General features: G+C 40.4%; 1 protein-coding gene and 1 pseudogene across 1 annotated transcript in view; both read right to left on the bottom strand.

Moving 5' to 3' along the window:
* Positions 1 to 20940, bottom strand: part of LOC126260926 (probable 2-oxoglutarate dehydrogenase E1 component DHKTD1 homolog, mitochondrial) — a 322465-nt gene that overhangs the window by 254892 nt on the left and 46633 nt on the right. Inside the window, exon 3 of the mRNA XM_049958422.1 lies at positions 6259 to 6427. Coding sequence (XP_049814379.1) covers positions 6259 to 6427 — 169 coding nt within the window. The remainder of the gene's footprint in view (positions 1 to 6258; positions 6428 to 20940) is intronic.
* Positions 2514 to 2631, bottom strand: LOC126261265 (5S ribosomal RNA; annotated as a pseudogene).

Raw genomic sequence — 20940 nt, 5'->3', positions numbered from 1 at the left:
AATGAAAAAAAATCACAACATAATGACCATTTACTTGATTGTCTTTTGGTGTCCTTCTGTGGAGTATAAGGATTTATCAAGCAGATATGAATTCAATTTGTGTTTGCCATTAATTTCATTATCTATTAAATTATTTATGTAAAAGGGTAGGTGGTTAGTGTAAATCATTTCTCCTTCTAATATTACATTATGAATGTTACAGTTGTTTTCAAACTGTGACTGATTATTGAAACAAACTTCATATGGGGGTAAACATACTGTGAGGTTGTTGTTATTATGACCACAGTCTATTACAAACAGTCCCAAAACTCTGGAGGGTAAAATACATGCAACCTTTAATAAATGCAACCTTGCTAGTGTTCCAAGTTCCTAATATGTGGTAGCAGAAGAATGGTAAGATACAAACTGACAGCTTGCTACTTTTAATGCTGTTACTTCCATATTTTCCAGTCACTAAATGTGACTATGATTTTTCCAGTATAAATAGGAAAATGTAATTAAAGCTATTTTCATTCATGTAATATGTAACTGAAGTAATATACTATCTCTTGTTAATACCAAATCTAATAATAAAATTTCAGTGCCATGTGACATATATGTGTCACATGAGCAAAGTTGTAGTCATATTATCAAAAATCCTTTAATATGAGAGATGAATTGCAGCCTGATATGTTTAAGTTCAAAAGGAACTGATTACAATTATATCTGCATGCTTGGGATCAACTGTAGTTTGTTTCACAAGTTTCTTTGTAGAATTTACACTTTTTTAAGACATTTAAAACTAGGCATGATTTTCATATCCTTGGAGATTAGCTGCTATTTCTTCTTATATTCATCCTTTTGGTCTTGTCCTTGCTTCCCTGCCTTGTATGTGCCTATCATGTTTATCTATTCTGCTTTTCAAGTATCAAAATATATGTATACACTGATCAGCCAAGAACATTATGACCACTGCCCACTGCAACACTGGATGCCGCCTGGTGGTGTTGCAGGTATTTGATATGGTAGCAAAAGTATGTTCACCCTAGTGAGAATGTGGGCTGCAAATGAGGAAATCCATTAAGATAAGAAACTTTGACATAGGACAGATTACTACTATTTAGAGCCTGTGAACAAGTATCTGGAAAATGGTAGATCTGGTTGAATGTACATGTGCTATTGCTGTGAGCATCCATGGAAAGAGGTAGAAGGACAGTGAAACTACCACTACGCACTAAAGTGTTGGACGTCCACAACTCTTCACAGAAGATGGGGTTCAGAGGACTGTCTATTCAATAAAGTAGGATAGATGCTGATCTGTGGGACCTCTGCTGAAAGAGCACAATGTTGGTGCGTGCACAATTGTTTCAGAGCACACCATTCATCACACATTGTTGAACATGGAGCTGCACACCAGACCACCCCAACATGTTCACATGTTGTTCCAATGACATCATCGGTTATGACCCCAGTGGGCACAGGATCTACATCTACATCTACATCCATACTCCGCAAGCCACCTGACGGTGTGTGGATTCGACCATCAGTCAATAGAAACATGTCAGCTCTTCAGGTGAATCACATTTTTGCTACACTAGGTCACTGGTCGTCTGCAAAAACACTGTCATTCGGGTGAACAGTGGCTTGTAATGTACAGTGTGCCATGGACACAGGCTGGTTGGAGCACTATTACACTAGGGAGACATTCTCCTGCTCTTACATGGGACCTGTGGTAGTAATCACAGGCACGTTGACAGCTGTGAACCCCCTGCAGCCCTTCATGCTTGATGTCTTCCCCGACAGCAGTGTCATCTTTCAGTAGTATAACTGTCCATGTCTCAGAGCCAGAACTGTGCCAGTGTGGTTTGAGGAGCATCATAGTGAACTCGTGTTGATGTCTCTCTGACCAAATTCACCTGACATATATCCTATGCAACCCATCTGGGTCGCTATCAGATGTCATCATCGTGTACACAAATCAGTGGCCCAATACTTTTGCAAATTACCAGACCTACCCACAAACTGTTGGATCCCTGAGATGCAGAATTAGTGATGTATTTCATTCCAAAAATGGACAAACATGCTATTAAGCAGGTGTCATAATGTTTTAGCTCATCAAAGTATATCTTCCAGATCCCCCTTTGCCAGCTGCAGCATTAGTCTTCCGGCACATCCACCTGTGATGCTTTCTTCTTATTTATGTGCATATCTTAATCTAGAGCTAACACATGTTGCATTACAATTAGCATAAAGGCAATTTCTATTCAACAGTGGAAAATCCAGGATGGAATATTACAATAGTACAAAAAGGATAGTTGCTATTCACCGTACAGATGACCCACAAATAATCACAACAAAAAGCACTCCGTCTTCAGGCCACGTGTGGCCTACCAGGACCATCCAACCAACGTGTCATCCTCAGTGGAGGATGCAGATAGGAGGGGTGTGGGGTCAGCACACCGCTCTCCCAGTCACTACTATTCGGTCGAGTAGCTCCTCAATTGGCATCACGAGGCTAAGTGCACCCTGAAAAATGGCAACAGTGCAATGCGTCCTGGATGGTCACCCATCCAAGTGCCAACCACGCCCGACAGTGCTTAACTTCGGTGTTCTCATGGGAACTGGTGTATCCACTGCAGCAGGGCCGTTGCCTCACAACAAAAAGACTGTCAGAAAAAGACCTTCAGCCAACAAGGCGTTCATCAGAGATAGAGCACACACACACACACACACAAATGCAACTCACACTCACATGACCACAGTCTCGGGCTTTTGAGGCCACACTGCAAGCAGCTGCACATGATGGGAGACACAACCGGGTGGTGGGAGTAAGGAGGAGGCTGGGGTAGGGAGAGCATGGGATAGCAGGCTAGTGGTGGGTAACAGTAAAGTGCTGCTTGTGGGAGCATACAGGGATGCGGTGGAGAGAGGCTAAGGCAGCTAGGTGCAGTCATCAGGTAGGGGGGGCGGGGGGGGGGGGGTTAGTGGAAAAGGAGAGATGTAAAAAGACTGTGAATGCATTGGTGGAATAGAGGACTGTGTAGTGCTGGAATGGGAAGGGAATAGAGTGCAGAGATTAACAAAGGTTGAGGCCAGGAAGGTTACGGGAATGTAGGATATACTGCAGGGATAGTTCCCACTTGCACAATTCAAAAAAGCTGGTGTTGGTGGGAAGGATCCAAATGGCTCATGCTGTGAAGCAGTCACTGAAACGAAGAAGGTTCTGTTGTGCAGCATACTCACCAATGAGGTGATCCAGCTGTTTCTTGGCCATAGTTTGTAGGTGGTAATTCATGCTGACAGATAGCTTGTTAGTTTTCATACTCTTGTAGAACACAGCACAGTGGTTGCAGCTTAGCTTGTACATCACATGACTAGTTTTACAGGTAGCCCTACCACTGATGGGATAGGTGATGCTTGTGATTGGACTGGAGCAGGTGGTGGTGGGAGGATGTAAGGGACAGGTCTTGCATCTAGATCTGTTACAGGCATATGATCCATGAGGTAAGAGGTTGAGAGCAGGAGTTGTGTAGGGATGGACAAGGTTATTGTGTAGATTCGATGGGTGATGGAATACCACTGTGGGAGGGATGGGAAGGATAGTGGGTAGGACATTCCTCATTTCAGGGCATGATGAGAGGTAGCTCAGAATGTGATTCAGTTGCTCCAGGCCTGGGTAGTAACAAGTCACAAGGGAATGCTCCTCTGTGGCTGAACAGTGAGACTTTGGGAGGTGGTGGGTGACTGGAGAGATAAGACATGGGAGATCTGTTTTTGTATGAGTTTGGGAGGGTAATTGTGGTCTGTGAAGGCTTCAGTGAGACCCTTGATGTATTTTGGGAGGGACCACTCATCCCCAAATCCCTCAACATGCAAACTAACCTTACATTCATGGAAAGAACCACAGTCCACCACCTAAAAACTGATCCCAACCTTATCATCATACCTGCTGACAAAGGCTCCATCAGTGTTGCTTTGAACTGCAATGATTACCTGGCAGAAGGACTCTGCCAGCTGTCAGATTCAACCAGCTACAAACCTTGCCACAGTAACCCCATTCCTGAAATCCAGCAGGATCTCCAGTCTCTTCTCAGATCCTTAGGCCCATCCCAGAACCTCTCCTCACCTCTACCACTCCCCACACTCTTATCTTCTATATGCTTCCTAAAGTTCATAAACCCAACCACCTAGGATGCCCCATTGTGGCCAGATACTTTCCCACACTGAGAGATTCTCTGGTCCTGTACACCAACACATTCAGCCTATTACCCACTATCCACCCTCCTATACAAATGATATCAATCATTTCCTCCACCAACCCTCCACAGTTCCTGTTCCTTTACCACATGGTGCCCTGCTCATCACTGTTGATGCCACCTCCCATTCCACTAACATCCCTAATACCTAAGGCCTTACCACTATTGAATACTACCTGTCCCAATGCCTGATGGATTCCAAACCTACAACCTCCTTCATAATCGCCATAACCAACTATATCCTCACCCACAATTACTTCTCCTCTGAAGGCATTACCTACAAGCAAATCTTGGGTACAGATATGGGCACTCACATGGCACCATCCTTTGCCAACCTATTCATGGGCGATCTAGAGGAATCCTTCATAAACAACCACAATCCCAAACTGCTCTCCTGGTTCAGATTCATTGATGATATCTTCATGACCTGCATCAAGGGTGAAGACACCCTATCCAAATTCCTCCAGAACCTCAACACCTTCACCCCCATTCACTTCACTGGGTCCTACTCAAACCAACAAGCCACTTTCCTCAATGTTGACGTCCACCTCAAAGACTTGTGACTCTGTACCACCCATGACTGGAGAAAGTGAACCACATTGTCAGCCAGGGTTTTGACTACCTCTCATTGTGCCCTCAAACGAGGAATGTCCTACCAACTATCCTTCCCATCCCTCCCACAGTGGTGTTCCACCACCTGCCGAACCTATACAATAACCTAGTCCATCCCCACAGGATGACTGGCCCCAACCCCTGGCCTCATGACTCGTATCCCTGTAATAGACCTAGATGCAAGACTTGTCCCACACATCCTCCCACCCTACCTACTCCAGTCCGGTCACAAGCATCACCTATCCCATCAAAGGTAGAGCTACCTGCTAAACCAGTCATATGATGTACAAGCTAAGCTACAACCACTGTGCTGCATTCTATGTGGGCATGAAAACTAACAAGCTGTCTATCAGCATGAATGGCCAAGAAACAGCTGGACTACCACATTGGTGAGTTCACTGCCCAACACAATGTTCTTCATTTAAATGACTGCTTCACAGCCTGTGCCATCTGGATCCTTCCCACCAACACCAGTTTTTCTGAATTGTGGCAGTGGGAACTCTCCCTGCAATATATCCTACGTCCTCATAACCTTCCTGGCCTCAACCTTTGCTAGTGTCTGCACTTACCCTCTCACTCCTTCCCTGTTCCCATTGCAGCACTACACAGTCCTCGATTCCTCCAATGTATTCACAGTCTTTCTATCTATTCTCCTTTTCCACTAACCAACCCCCATCCCCACCTCCAACCTCCATCTGAAGTCACAACTGCACCTAGCTGCCCTACCCTCTCTCCACCTCATTCCTGTGTGCTCCCACAAGCAGCACTTTACCGTCCTCCACTCCTAGCCTGCTATCCATCCCATCCCTCTCCCCGCCCCAGCCCCCTCCTTACCCCCACCACCCAGTTGCATCTCCCATCATGTGCAGCTGTTCGCTGTGTGGTCTCAGAGGCCAGAGACTGTGGTCGTGTTTGTGAGTTGCATGTACATGAGTGTGTGTCGTAAGCTCTACATCCAACACAGGCCTTGTTGATTGAAAGCTCATTTTCTGACAATCTTTATGTTGTGCCCATCTGCGACTCAGCATCTCTGCTATATGGTGAGTAGTACTTTCTGTTCACTTTCAGATATGTGGCAACAGTAGCTTATGGTTGTGATGACTTTAATTTTAGATTGAATGTCTCTTATTTTTATGTCTTTTGATATATATATATTTCTTGTAACTCTTCAGGCTTTCCCGGCGATCTAATGACATCTTGGGTTGTCGGGTGTTCTGCCGGATATCAGCGTCGTACTTGCACGATGCTGATATTCGGCAGAACACCCGACAACCCAAGATGTTATATATTTCTTCTTTGGTAATTTATTATAGAGAAACATAAAATGAAATTTCCCCATTTGACAACAGCAGAGCTCCAGTTCATTTATGAAATTAACAACAATAAATCCAATTAAAATTCAGGGATATACCTCAAGATAATTAAACTCTGCACTGAGTGGACCACAATAAGTTTTATGTAGAAAATGAAGTATATCACTTAGCGACCCAGTCTCTGCATCCATTAACAAAATTCCAGAGGTATTATAATTCTCATCCTCAGTGAGCCCATAAAGCCTGTAGTTAAGCTCTGGAACATCCCTGTAAAGAAAATTAAACAGAAATAGTATTATAAATGTTACAGAGTATCTTCATTCGTGAACATAACAAGGAAATTTACGAGAAAAATATAGGGAAAATTTTTAGTTTCATAATTAAGATGTGGAGACACCAGCATGAGTAATGCCTCTGACTGGAGGACACAAACAGCTGAATGTAATGTCTGGACTCCTAAGAAAGCAGTTTGATGGAGAACTTTGTCTGTCAGGTTATGAGCAATAGAGTAGTATTGTCATATCAACATGTTGTCTCTATTATTGGTATGATCTCTGCACCTAAAGCTACCACAGTGGTGACCTGTGACATCCGTCTAACGCAAAGGGGAGAGATGTTTTATTCCATATTGTGATAATATATGGTAACAAAGCAACCATCTTGTATCAATTATATCACATTAGCATCCCCTCAAAGCTGCACCTCAAGGATTTAACATGAGTGATGTATATCATCAGCAGAAAAATTGTCAACCATTGCTCAAATATGAGCTAAATATGACTATGGATGTTACAAGCTCCAGCAAGTCTCAACAATGGCTGCCATCAAATAATCTACTGTTGGGCTTTGTACAAGATTCAGCATCAGATGCACCAGCTCATGAATCAGCAGGACAGGTCAGACTAAATATGAACAATAACATGATTTCTGTACCAACTGCATCTGTCACATCATGAATGCGATTAGGAAATATGACCACCATGTAAGGTGGAGCACAACAGGTCTGCATTACCTGGACTCAGTTACTGTATTTGCAACCACACTGCAAGTGCTCCGTGATACTTTGTCAGTTATATTGTTTTGCATGACAGCATCAGTGCAACCACAACCTGGTCATAATTCAGTTCAGAGACTCAGCACATAGTCCAAGTTGCCACCATTCAGGCCAGAACAATCAGCATATTGGTATGTGACAGCAGAATGTGTATTTATTTCACTGAGAAATTTGGATGATAACTCTCACTTTGTCATGTTAATTTGCCACTTAGCAGAGCATGATGACATTATCAGCAAGGTCATCCTCATGCTGCATGCCTCATATGTCAAACTTAACCGCACTCACCCATGTTGAAAGTGTACAACGGTGTAGTCATCATCCTCAGTCAGGATGCCAACTTGTGTGAACAACACTCCACTGCTTTCCTAGAGGCCAATGATGCACCAAGCGCCACCACCATGTAAAGGTCATGAAATTGGAATCATGTCCAGTTTGATGACACTACATGTAACTCCCAGCCTCCTTGCACCTACCCAAACTCCAAACATAGCCCACAGTGGGTGCACCGGTCAACGTTGACATGTCAAGCTGCCCATACCCACAACATGTGGGACAAACATTCTCCACACCACTCCCATTGTCAAGTGGAGAGCTCTGTATATTTGATCGAGAAATGCATAAATACTTTGTCGTCAATATGGCGTCAGACATCAGCATGGTACTGGAGGACAATAATGAGATACTACCTGGCTCAACATCACTACAATCCATTCTATGAATGACTCACATAGCACTGTGCATGTAACCATTAACTGTACCTTGGAATTAAGCTCAGATCAACCGTTTACATTGACCTGGGCATGAGTGAATTAACTTCATATGTCACTTTCACATTTTACTGGGTTTAAGAAATACAGCGCTACTACATCATAACACCGGATGACTTATCCTAGGGTTCTTTGCCTCGATTTTCCTCGTCCATCAGAAATTACCTCATGTCCTGCTAGGCATTTGCATGATGATGATGATGATGATTTGAACTGTAACATACTAAAGAAGTGTGTTATGATGATGGAGAATCTAATGATGTCACATCCACTTTATCTGGACACTCTGTGCACTCAGCACCAACACACAGTGCTATCTGAAAATTAGCTTTGCTTTTTGTAACATCAAATGGGGTGATTTCGAACGGTTTTGTCGTTATTTTGATTGTAACTTTCGTATATATTGTTAGATTAAATTGATTGTTATGGAAGTGGTAGGGTATATGTGTAATGAATAAAATATCCCAGAACCAGAAAGTGTATGTGTAGGTATATTTATCTGAGGCGGTAAATAAAGTGTCCGAAGTCACCCCATGGATTGGGGTGATTTCGGACACATGTGTTTTTTAAATCTCTGTCCAAAGTTACAGTATATAGATGGCGAATTCAGACAGTTACTGCCTTTTTTTTAAATTCTACATGCTTTTTATTTGATTTTGGAGACATTTTACACATTTTAAGGTAGCCCTTTGTTATGAATAAGTGATATGGAATGATATAATAAATTTTATATATTACAGATAAGTTTTTATTTTGCAAGAATTTAAATAAAAATTTTTTACAGTTCTTAACTGAAATATTATAAACAGACAGAAACAAACAAAGTAATTTAACTAAAAGGTCAAAATAATTTTTCTCACTCATCATTCTAAATTAAGTTGCAAACACTTTAAATAAATGATTGTCATCGAGTCTAAAGCACATCTTCTTGAAAAATGAACATTTCTCTCTTCTCAACTGGTGTGGGAAGTATTCTCAAAATTTGCAATTTTTGTATTGTGTCTTAATCGGACACAATAGGAAACACAAATATGTTTTTACTGTTCTCACACTTACTTCCGTAGCACCAACATTTGTGGCCACTCCAACATACTGCCTTGTTTGCTCCTTGTTTCCATGTTTATATTCGTACTCTGCAACAAGAAAAGCCTCTTCTTTCAGCAGTAAAACTTCATTGGATGATGTGTCGTTTTCACTTTCACTACTGCTAGAAGCACTGTCACTTGTTTCAGCACTGTTTTGGTTTCCTTGAAAATCTTGGCCAGTGACTGATTTTCCAGGTTGAACGTCTAGTTTGAAGTGGCAGTGGGAGCTACCAAGCTTATTTGGAGGATAACCAATTTCTTTGAGCATTTCTTCAAAAGTGGAAGACCATGCGTCTGCATTGCTTTGCAGGCTCTCCTCATTATCAGGCAATTTTTGTAAGACATGATCTGGATCAAAAGGGATTAGGCCCATGGCGCGAAATCAACCCTTTATGTTTTCCTTGGAGTTTGCTGAAATCCTAGTCAGTGTCTGCTTCAGAAGAGATGGGAAGGCATCCTTGGAAGTGGTCCCACAAGTGTGCTTCTTCCAATCAGTTAATACAGCTCGCCACACTGCTTTCATTGGCCTGAAGAAGCTTACATGGAGTAGTTGGAGGATGTGTGTGCTATTGGGGGGAAGGAGAATGAATGACATATTGTTCTGCTTACACTCTTCAATAACACGTAAAGACACGTGACTTGAATAAGTTGTCTCCAATCATGACTGTTGGCCTGTTTTGCCTCTTCAAGTAGGGCAAAGCGATTGTAAAGAACCAGTCTTCAAATACTGGCAGATCAAACCATCCACTTTTGTTCCTATTGAAACAGGTTTCTTGTGGTCCACCTTCTTGCCACAAATGCTCTGATTTGTAAAGGACATACGGAGGAAGCAGTTTCCCATGAGCACAAGCTGCCATCATTATTGAGACACTGGATTTTGATGAGTCCATCACTTTTTCAGCATGCTTACTCCCCCGTTTTCTAATTATTTGCTGCTTGCCTGGATCATTTGACATGTTGGTTTCATCATAGTTGATCATGTTGCTAGGTGGGAGATTTTCCAGCTTTGCCTTGATATTGGAGAAAAACACCTTAACAATCTCTTTGTTCACTTCTGCATGAGTTTGTTTAATATTTTTGCTTAAACAAACGAAAACATCTTCTGACGGTTGTTTGAGGAGTAAATGCACTCATTCTTATCCTGGCAAATTATTACAAAATTTATTCACTTTTTGGCCAAATTTATAAAGGTAGCCTTTAACTAAATATCTAATATCCAATTTAGTGAAGGTAAATCCCCCCAACGTGCAGCCCTCAAGATACCTTGCTTCCTGCACTTTATTTTGTAGAGTTGATTTAGGTCACCATCATCATCATCATCATTTAAGACTGATTATACCTTTCAGCATTCAGACTGGAGCATAGCCCCCCTTATAAAATTCCTCCATGATCCCCTATTCAGTGCTAACATTGGTGCCTCTTCTGATGTTAAACCTATTACTTCAAAATCATTCTTAACCAAATCCAGGTACCTTCTCCTTGGTCTGCCCCGACTCCTCCTACCCTCTACTGCTAAACCCATGAGTCTCTTGGGTACCCTTGCTTCTCCCATGCGGGTAACATGACCCCACCATCTAAGCCTGTTTGCCCTGACTGATACATCTACAGAGTTCATTTCCAGTTTTTCTTTGATTTCCTCATTGTGGACACCCTCCTGCCATTGTTCCCATCTACTAGTACCTGCAATCATCCTAGCTACTTTCATATCCGTAACCTCAACCTTGTTGATAAGGTAACCTGAATCCACCCAGCTTTCGCTCCCATACAACAAAGTTGGTCGAAAGATTGAATGGTGCACAGATAACTTAGTCTTGGTACTGACTTCCTTCTTGCAGAAGAGAGTAGATCATAGCTGAGCGCTCACTGTATTAGCTTTGCTACACCTCGCTTCCAGTTCTTTCACTATATTGCCATCCTTTGAGAATATGCATCCTAAGTACTTAAAACTGTCCACCTGTTCTAACTTTGTTCCTCCTATTTGGCACTCAATCCGTTTATATTTCTTTCCCACTGACATTACTTTCGTTTTGGAGATGCTAATCTTCATACCACAGTCCTTACATTTCTGATCTAGCTCTGAAATATTACTTTGCAAACTTTCAAACGAATCTGCCATCACAACTAAGTCATCCGCATATGCAAGACTGCTTATTTTGTTTTCACATATCTTAATCTCACCCAGCCAGTCTATTGTTTTCAACATATGATCCATAAATAATATGAACAACAGTGGAGACATGTTGCAGACTTGTCTTACCCCTGAAACTACTCTGAACCATGCACTCAATTTACCGTCAACTCTAACTGCTGCCTGACTATCTATGTAAAGACCTTTAATTGCTTGCAAAAGTTTGCCTCCTATTCCATAATCTTGTAGAATAGACAATAAATTCCTCCTAGGAACCCAGTCATATGCCTTTTCTAGATCTATAAAGCATAGATACAATTCCCTGTTCCACTCATAACACTTCTCTCTTATTTGCCCTAAGCTAAAGATCTGGTCCTGACAACCTGTAAGAGGCCTAAACCCACACTGATTTTCAACCAATTTGTTCTCAACTAATACTCACACTTTCCTTTCAACAATACCTGAGAAGATTTTACCCACAACGCTGATTAAAGAGATACCTATGTAGTTGTTACAATCTTTTCTGTTTCCATGTTTAAAGATTGATGTGATTACTGCTTTTGTCCAGTCTGATGGAACCTGTTCCGACTCCCACGCCATTTCAATTACCCTGTGTAGCCATTTAAGACCCGACATTCCACTGTATTTGATGAGTTCCGACTTAATTTCATCCACCCCAGCTGCTTTATTGCACTGCAATCTATTGACCATTTTCTCCATTTCCTCAAATGTGATCCTATTTCCATCATCATTCCTATCCCATTCTACCTCAAAATCTGAAACATTACTGATCGTATTTTCACCTACATTGAGCAACTCTTCAAAATATTCCCTCCATCTGCCCAAGGCATCCATAGGATTCACCAGCAGTTCTCCTGACCTGTCCAAAATACTTGTCATTTCCTTCTTACCTCCCATTCGAAGAGTGCTAATTACACTCCAGAATGGTTTTCCAGCACCTTGACCCATGGTCTCCAACGTGTTTCCAAAGTCTTCCCAAGATTTCTTCTTGGATGCTGCAATTATCTGTTTGGCTTTGTTTCTTTCTTCAACATAACTTTCTCTGTCTACCTGAGTTCTAGTATGTAGCCATTTTTGATACGCCTTCTTTTTCCTTTTACAGGCTGCCTTGACTGTGTCATTCCACCAGGCTGTTTGCTTCATCCTACTTTTACACACTACTGTTCCAAGACATTCTTTAGCCACTTCTAGTACTGCGTCCCTGTACGTTGTCCATTCATTTTCCAATGACTGTAATTGATTACATTCAACTAACTGGTACCTTTCTGAAATCGCTGTTATGTACTTGTGCCTGATTTCCTTATCCTGAAGTGTCTCCACTCTTATCCTCCTACAGATGGACCTGACCTCCTGCACTTTTGGCCTCACAATCCCAATTTCACTGCAGATTAAATAATGATCAGTGTCATCAAAGAATCTCCTAAATACACGTGATTTAGGTATACCACACAAATCACATGCTTTTCTGTACGATAATTTACCACTGTGAATACCATGAACAGCTTTATCTAAAAGTTCCAGGTCATAATTACACCGTACTGTAGCACCTCTCCTGCTCTTATACGTTCTTGGCATTGTCTGAAATCACCCCACACAGTACACAGTTTTACAAAAACCGTCGTTATTTTATAACCTTGCAAAAGAAACTTGACAAACTTGTACAGAAATTGTCTCAATGCTGTTAGCTACTGAGGGCGTCAACAATTACGGTTACGATAACTTCCCACTTGGCGCAACAACAGAAAGTTTCCACTTTAAGATAATGCATGGATTTTTAACACTGAGACTGTTCATCAGGTATTCACCTAGGGAAACAATTGATGCAAAATAAAATTTTGTGGAAAGCGATAAACGCAATCTTGCACTTAAAATAACTAGCGCATGGATGTTAAAATAAGTAACTCTTTGTTTCTATGCAGTGGCAAAGAGCAAATAAGGCATACTGTCCGATCTCACCCTGGTGTCCAAAATCACTCTGTTTGACGGTACTGTAATTGTGCAAATCCTAATCCAGTTGAAACAGATTTTCATTCTCAGCAAGAAAACTGACAAGGTCCAATAATTGTTTAGCTTCACAATTTTTTCCTGTATGGGCCACAATAAGGTTAATCCAAGAATATTGCAGGCTGATTTTACTTCAAGTGTTACAGTATATTTGTGTATGCTACCACTATTTTTTATGTTGCAACCAGTCATTAGTGACAGACTTGCTAAGGAAGTAAATCAACTGTCAAAATTGTAATAGAAAGTTATGGTACAATGTAAACAATTTAGAAATCACCAAATAGTAAAGGTGATGAGTCACTGTCAGACACATAAACAAGCCTGAAAAATTGCACTAACTTTTAGGCTGGAACAGCAGCAATGGGTTGTGATGGGTTGAGTGGGTGAGAGGAGAAAGGAGGCAGGGAGTGGAAGGGAAGGTTGGGGAAGGGTGACTGATGACTGTAATGGCAGGTGCACATGATTAGGATGCAGCAGGGAAAGGCAACAAGTACACAAAATGGGAACACAACACAGCAGTGGCATCAGTGAGTTGATGCAACGCTTGATGACAATGACATGTAATGATGTGGGGAAGTGAACTGGGATGGGCCGGCAGAAAAGAGGAAGGAAAGACTGCAGGGAAGATGGTGTTGGTGCAGACTGAATGACATTACAATCCTGGAGCAGGATGTAGGTGGGTATGGAGCTGGGAACTAGTGGAGACTGAGGCCAGGAGGCTTACAGGAATGAAAGATCTGTTACAAGGAAAACTCCCACCTACATAGTTCAGAGAAGCCAGAGTTTGGGGAAGGAAGCAAATAACAAGGGTAGTGAAGCAGTCATTGAAATTGACCACACTGTGCACAGAAGCATGTTCTGCCATTGTGTTTTCAGCTCTGGTTGGTGGAAATCTGGTATATCATATCATTGCTTTCACAGGTGGCCCTGACTCTGATGGGACTGGAGTAGGATGTGCTGGGTCATTGTATCATATAAAATGTTTTCAACGGTGCTGAGCAGTCATGCAGTATTGAAAGAATAAACTGTCACTTGATAGTATATTACTGTATTTTTCTTCTATACTGTCTAGATTTTGACTTTTACACCATTACTGAATACAATGCTGAAAGACAATTAACATGCCACATGTGGTAAAGTCAGCCCAAAGCAGATAACAAGACTGGCACATGCCTCTAAGATGTAACTATAAAAGCTACATTCTTTGATGTCACTGTAATAATTACATGTTAAAGATGTGTGCTAGTGTTGTTTACCTGCTTTGATTGATTTTACCAGATATGGCTTGTTAATGGTCTAAGAATTTTTAGCATTGTACTTCATAATGGCATAAAAGCCAAAATCTAGATATTACAGAAGAAAAATACAGTAATATACATTCAAATGGCAGTTTATTCTTTCAAAAAATGTATGAGATAAGTTTTACACTTCAGTCTGCCACACGGGCATGACCCATGTAGCAAGGGGTGGATGTGGCATAAGGATGCATGAAGATATTGCATGGATTGGATGGGCTTCTGTTTTAGTAATGGTAACATGTACTTTCATGCAGTTTGTAGCACAGTAGTCATTTGTTTGTTTGTTTGTTTTGGACGTAAAGTAATCATCCAAGATGCGGAGGAGGCTCTACTTGTGGCTATTGGCTATTGAGGGTGTGGGTTGCAGTAGTCTGCAAGTTGTTGCTCACATTGGCACCAGTGATGCCTGTCGTTTGGTTTCTGAGGACATAATTAGTTCCTATGGGTGGCTGGCAGAAGGGGTAAATACTGCTGGTTTCACTCATGGGATGTAAGCAGAGATCACAATTTGCAGCATTCTGCCGAGAGTAGACCAGGGTCCTTTGGTTTGGAACTGAGTGGAGGGCCTCAATCAGACGCCCCGTCGATTCTGTGACAATCGTGGCTGCAGACTTCTGGACCTGTGCTACAGCATGGATAGTTGTAGGACTAGGAAATTTAGAGAATTGGTATCTGAGGTTGACTGCAGAACAATTTTGCTGCTGCCAACCTACATTTTGCATAAAGACTACAAAGATAACAGGCAAGAAATTAGGGCTCTTATGGAGGCTTTTAGACAGTTATTTTTCCCTTGTTCTGTATGTGAGTGGAACAGCAAAGGAAATGACTAGTATTGGTGCATAGAACCTTACACTATGTCCTATATGGTGGCTTGTGGAGCATGTCAATATGAAAACTTGATCTACACCTCAGATTACTCGAGCTGTTTCTTCTGACTTGTATATTGTGGGCCGGCCAAAGTGGCCATGCAGTTAAAGGCGCTGCAGTCTGGAACCGCAAGACCGCTACGATCGCAGGTTTGAATCCTGCCTCGGGCATGGATGTTTGTGATGTCCTTAGGTTAGTTAGGTTTAACTAGTTCTAAGTTCTAGGGGCCTAATGACCTCAGCAGTTGAGTCCCATAGTGCTCAGAGCCATTTTGTATATTGTGGTAATGAGGTCACTTTCCCATATTTGTGGTAAAGAATTTCATGAAATGGACGTTTATTGTGTCTGCATTGATCTCCACATTTGTAAAAATTGACAGAGGTCATTATTGCCATGTTTGTTTACATGTGTTTCAGTAAAATAGACAGGGCTATGCTGTTGAATCCACTTTCATGGCAGTGATCAATAAAAGTTTGCTTATTTCATTTAATTTTTGATTGACGTTATGCATATCTTCCACTGACTATGGTGATTTGCTGATTTGACTTCAGATGTTTTAAAGCACATTACGTCAAGCATGGTTATGGTTTCACACATTCTGTAAATGTCACTTGCTTCTTGGGAACAATTGCTTCACATATCTTGGGAAACTTCATCCGTACTACAAACTGTTTAATTAACATTCAGTCAAAGAATTCATTGTATTCACAACGGGCAGCACCCTAATCTAAGCCTTGAACAAAATTTGCAATACTTTTTTTTCTGCTGAACAATGAGACAAAACGTAATTCTGTCAGCATAAACATTTTTAATGCAGTCAATATGATTGATAAGTACAGAATATAATTCACTGTGTGCAAATGATTCTGGTTGATGAGAGCTAATTAAAAGTTTGACTGTTGATTTAACTCTGCGTTTGTATGTGCATGAACATAATTAAGATGCAGTTCATATGGAATTTTGCCCAGTCACAATGTCCAATCAAAGTATACAAACTAATGTTTGACTGCTGTCTGGTCTGCTGAGCAGTATTCTGCCTTAGAGAAAGTCATAAAGTAAGGGCGTGAATGATGGTTGATTTCCTGCAGCCACTCACTGAGATTTGCAGCTGTAAGCATTTGAGTGAATGCTTGAATGAACTCAGGTGGTACATCCATCTCCTGTTGTAATTGTAACTATGATAATATCCACAAGTAGTATTATTATTGTGTGTGATGTGGTGGTTATGTAGATTCATTCTGCAGCTTCTGGCGCCATTTTTGTATTTAAAAAATGGGCAGAGAGAATTGTCGATACAACAGTCACAGAATTAGTCCCAACCTTTGAGTTCATACATAATGCATTTCCCTTTGAATGAGTCTGTATTATTAACCACAAATCCCAAAGCCCATGAGGGAGTATTTGTATAGAGCTAGAATTCCAAAACACTTGAAAAAGCCTGCACAAAGTTTACAAACTAACACTATTCGAGTTCTGAACACCCTTTGTGGGGTACAGACTATTATTTGTGAATGCGCAGAGCTACCCAAAAATATGATAGCATACACACTAAAATCATAAATTCAAAAGTAACTTTGTCTGCTATGTTTTCATGAGTAAACTGCTGAACTAATTTAGTTGAAATTTGGGACACAGATAGCTCGAACCCTGGGGAAGAACAAAGGCTACTTTAATAAGTTACAAAAACAGCCCCTAAAGGGTGAAGCAGGGAATGCAACATTTTTACATCAGTGAACATTAACAACATTTAAAAAAATATTAAATTTGTTATACGGTGTACCTGTTCTATAGTGTACAGCTACTCCAATAGCACAATGTGCGCTCCTGCCCATGCTCCTTCTCACACACTGCTCGTCACTGATGCTGCACATGCTGCATTGTGATGTGTTAAATTAGTTTTGGAGGTGTGGGGATGGCAGGAGAGGTGACACACATCATGAACGTGGCTGCTCATAAATAGGCAGCTGTGTGAGGGAACTGACATTATTGCACCTACAAATGTTATAAAATCTCTGCTGCACCAAACTACAAACGTTTTATTTTCTTTCTTCATCAGTTTATCACAAATAATTTTAGAAATTCCACATTTTATTTTAATGCCCAACTTGATTCCTTGAAACAGCCATCCATTATGTAATAGATGATAGATTTTTGTAATTTTCAGTTGGGTACTTAATTTAGTTTTGACAGTATAATTATAAAATAAACAGTTTGTTTAGCAAGTTATTGTGTTTTCTGCCATGACAGTTTCAACTATGAATATTTTTATTGATTTTTATAAGTATTCATTAATAAGTAGAGTAGACAAAGTGTTTTCCTTATAATTTTACAAAATTCATGTTAAACTGAGTAGTTTTTCAGCATTTAGCTGTTTCTTTGTTTCTTTAACAATCCTTTTGTTTTTTCTAAAATGTTTTCAGTCTTTTCAATTACCAAACAACATTTCCATCCTTTTTCTTAAGTTGGCTAGTTGTATTCTCTTTTTGAGTGAGGTTAACATAATACTTTTAAACATTGTATACATGAATAGGAAGCAGACAATGCTTGTGCAGAGGTCAGTGACATGGAGTTTTGTAGATTATTCTATGAACAGTACTTACTTTCTCACCATCACTCATCATAATAAAACTACTCATTGCTTCCACCAGATAATGTGGTGTATATGAGCGGGATGCAGACAATATTCTAATGGAGGTCAGCGACTTGGAGTGTTTATAGGTTATTCTGTGACAGTGCTTATTTATTTATCATCACTCGTCAATACAAAACTGCTGGTATGTAATCACAGTCATGGGTAACAGACAGTAGTATATGATTTAGTGAAAGTAAGCAGAGCAATCAAGCCTTTCATGTTTCAGTGTCAGAAACAGTGGAGTTTATTCTTACATTAAGGATAAAACCATTTAGTTTCTGCACAAGATCCTGAAAGTTATACTTCACACATATCTTCAGTCCCAAGGATTTAAAATGTCTAACTTCATGACCTTGTGACACTAAAATTTGTCTTCCACAAGAGTTCTATGTCAGGAACTGTACAAACTGTGTATTGTTGAGTTTAGTATGAATCTGTTTTGTTAAGCCACAAACCAATGTTATCTATAACCCTATTTGATAAATCATTTACATTACATTCCATGTCTTATACAATTACACTTGTCTTATCTGCAAATATAAGAGTAATCATGAGATAAATTTGACACATCAACATCAGCCAAATTTTTTGGCATAAATATTATAAGTACTATTGCTCAAAAATAAATAAATAAATAAATAACTGATACAAGTTTTTATCCTTTTACTATGACTACATATTAGTAACTTCTTACTACTGTTTTTTCTGAGAATTTGACACCTCTAACTACTTTTTTACTAAGGATTTCTTGTTCTGAACTGCATTAAACAGCCTGCATCCCTCTGAATAGAACACAGTTTTCTTTTGGTACTGTAACAGGTACCAAGAAAAACTAGATTGCACTGCAGTGCTGGGGCAGTGTGGTGTCATATCACTTTTGGTAAAGCAATGTGTTACCCAACATCTGTCTAGCTGCTGAATGCTGATCACCACAGTAAAAGTTTTTTTGTTAGCTAATTAGTTCAGAATTGCAAACTGTTTGGAAGTTTGTTATTGTTTGTGCATGCACACAGGTATGGATGGATGCCATGTGTCTTCGATGTGGGATGACGATGGCAGTTTTGCTACGGTCAAAGATTGTGACTGATAAGTAGAAATTAAGCTAATCAGGGTTTCCTTGGGAGATGCTGCCACATTATTTTCTTAATCTGTGCCTCAAACTCCCTGACCAATTGCTCTTCCTCTGAATTAGATGGAGGATGAAGGCAGGCAGTGGTCAGGTGCATAATACCATTTCTCTGGCAGAAACTCGGTAACTCAAACAAGGTAATTTGGAGGCCATTATCAGACACTCAGTGCCCTCAATCACAAAAATGGTAGTCAAGGCACAAACAGTGGTGTACACCAATCTTGAGGCCATGTGTGTCACATACAAATGACTTAACTAGGACATCCATGACTAGCTATCTCATGTTTCCTTTAGATGGTCTGGCAGTCTGTATGCTTCTTTTCTCAAGTGTGCTTAAGTGTCACCTACAGAAAAAAGGCTGTGCCAAGGCTGCCTGATTTTGTGCACAAATGTGACGTTTAGGTATCATATATTTTATCCCAGTCGGCAGCTGGGGCCAGTAGACAAAATAATGTGCTAAAGATTGCAATGGCAACATCCCCCAATGGGACTGGTAAAGGAACTGGAGAATGAGGGGAAAAAGTGTGGGCAGGATGATGACTGAGTATTCTTCTTCCTCTGTTGAAAGCAAAGGAATGCCATTAACTGCACTGAGCTGGTGGCAAAGGGAGCAGACCATTTAAAACATTGAATTGGTCCCTTTAGCCAGATTTTCCAGTCACCACTACTTTATTGCTAATAATGTCATGCAGAGTAGAGAATCAGATTCCATGACAGCAGTTAATTCTGGGATCTCAAAGAGTGCAGTTTGTGTGTGTGTAAAAATCATCTGGTTCTATAAGCAAGCAGGATAATACTTCTGCGTTTGCATGTTGGGCAATGGGCTAGCAGTGTATTTCCTAATTACACTTACTTTGAGAAAAAGGCCCACAGCTGTAGTTGTTGTGTTGTTTTATTCAGAAACTTATTATGGGGGTAAACTTCTGTGATGCCTTAGGTAATTGCAAGTACCTCTTTCTCAACCAGTTAATAATTCATTTGGTCCAACATCAAGGTTTATGACACATATTTGACCAAGAGTTCTTCACCAATTGATAGCTTGAGAAACAGTATTGCACAGATGTCACATTGAGATGCATGTCTGGCATGAAAATAGCTAGGAAATAAGGAAGCTGAAGCCGTTTCAATTTGAGGAGCACTTGCTGGAAAGTGTTGGATCATTTGAATTTGTCCCAATTTTTCTTAAACCTACTGAGCAGGATATGCAATTTTGGCCTCTTTAGGCATGAATTTACCATGATAATTGATGTTTTCAAAAAATGATATTCTTTGAGATTTCTTGTTTCAGGAAGCTAAATGATGGCTCCCTGTAGACAGTTAAATTACATCTCTAGGCTCTGTATGTGCTCCTCCTATTGACCCTGTAATAATGATGGAGTCTTCAAAAACTGTGATGTTTGCTAATGGTACAAGGATACTGGTAAAGGGGTCAAACACACCCACAACAAATATGACTAAGAGGATAGTGGACTAAGTTTACAACCAGTTCACAGTTCCTAGTCTTACAAAAACTCATACTATTCAGTTCCAAACAACTAAAAATGTTTGTAATGACATGCTGTGGATAATCTACAGTATTAATTTATTTTGTGAATATGTTTCACCTTTCTAGGCCATCATCAGACAACAAGTGACTTTTCTGTTTAGAAAAATAAAGTTGTTATATGGAGCAGCAACAATGACTTAATTAACAAAATAAAAATAACCCATGTGTAGTATAAGAAGTTTCCAGAGATTAGTGGGTACTCACTAAATGAAAATCTTTGAGTGAAGTTCCTTTGGCATCCAAATG

The sequence above is a fragment of the Schistocerca nitens genome, chromosome 5, assembly GCF_023898315.1.
Source record: "Schistocerca nitens isolate TAMUIC-IGC-003100 chromosome 5, iqSchNite1.1, whole genome shotgun sequence".
In the NCBI taxonomy this organism is placed as follows: domain Eukaryota; kingdom Metazoa; phylum Arthropoda; class Insecta; order Orthoptera; family Acrididae; genus Schistocerca; species Schistocerca nitens.
Note: the sequence above shows the minus strand (reverse complement) of the source record. Positions and strands in the feature narration are given on the sequence as shown.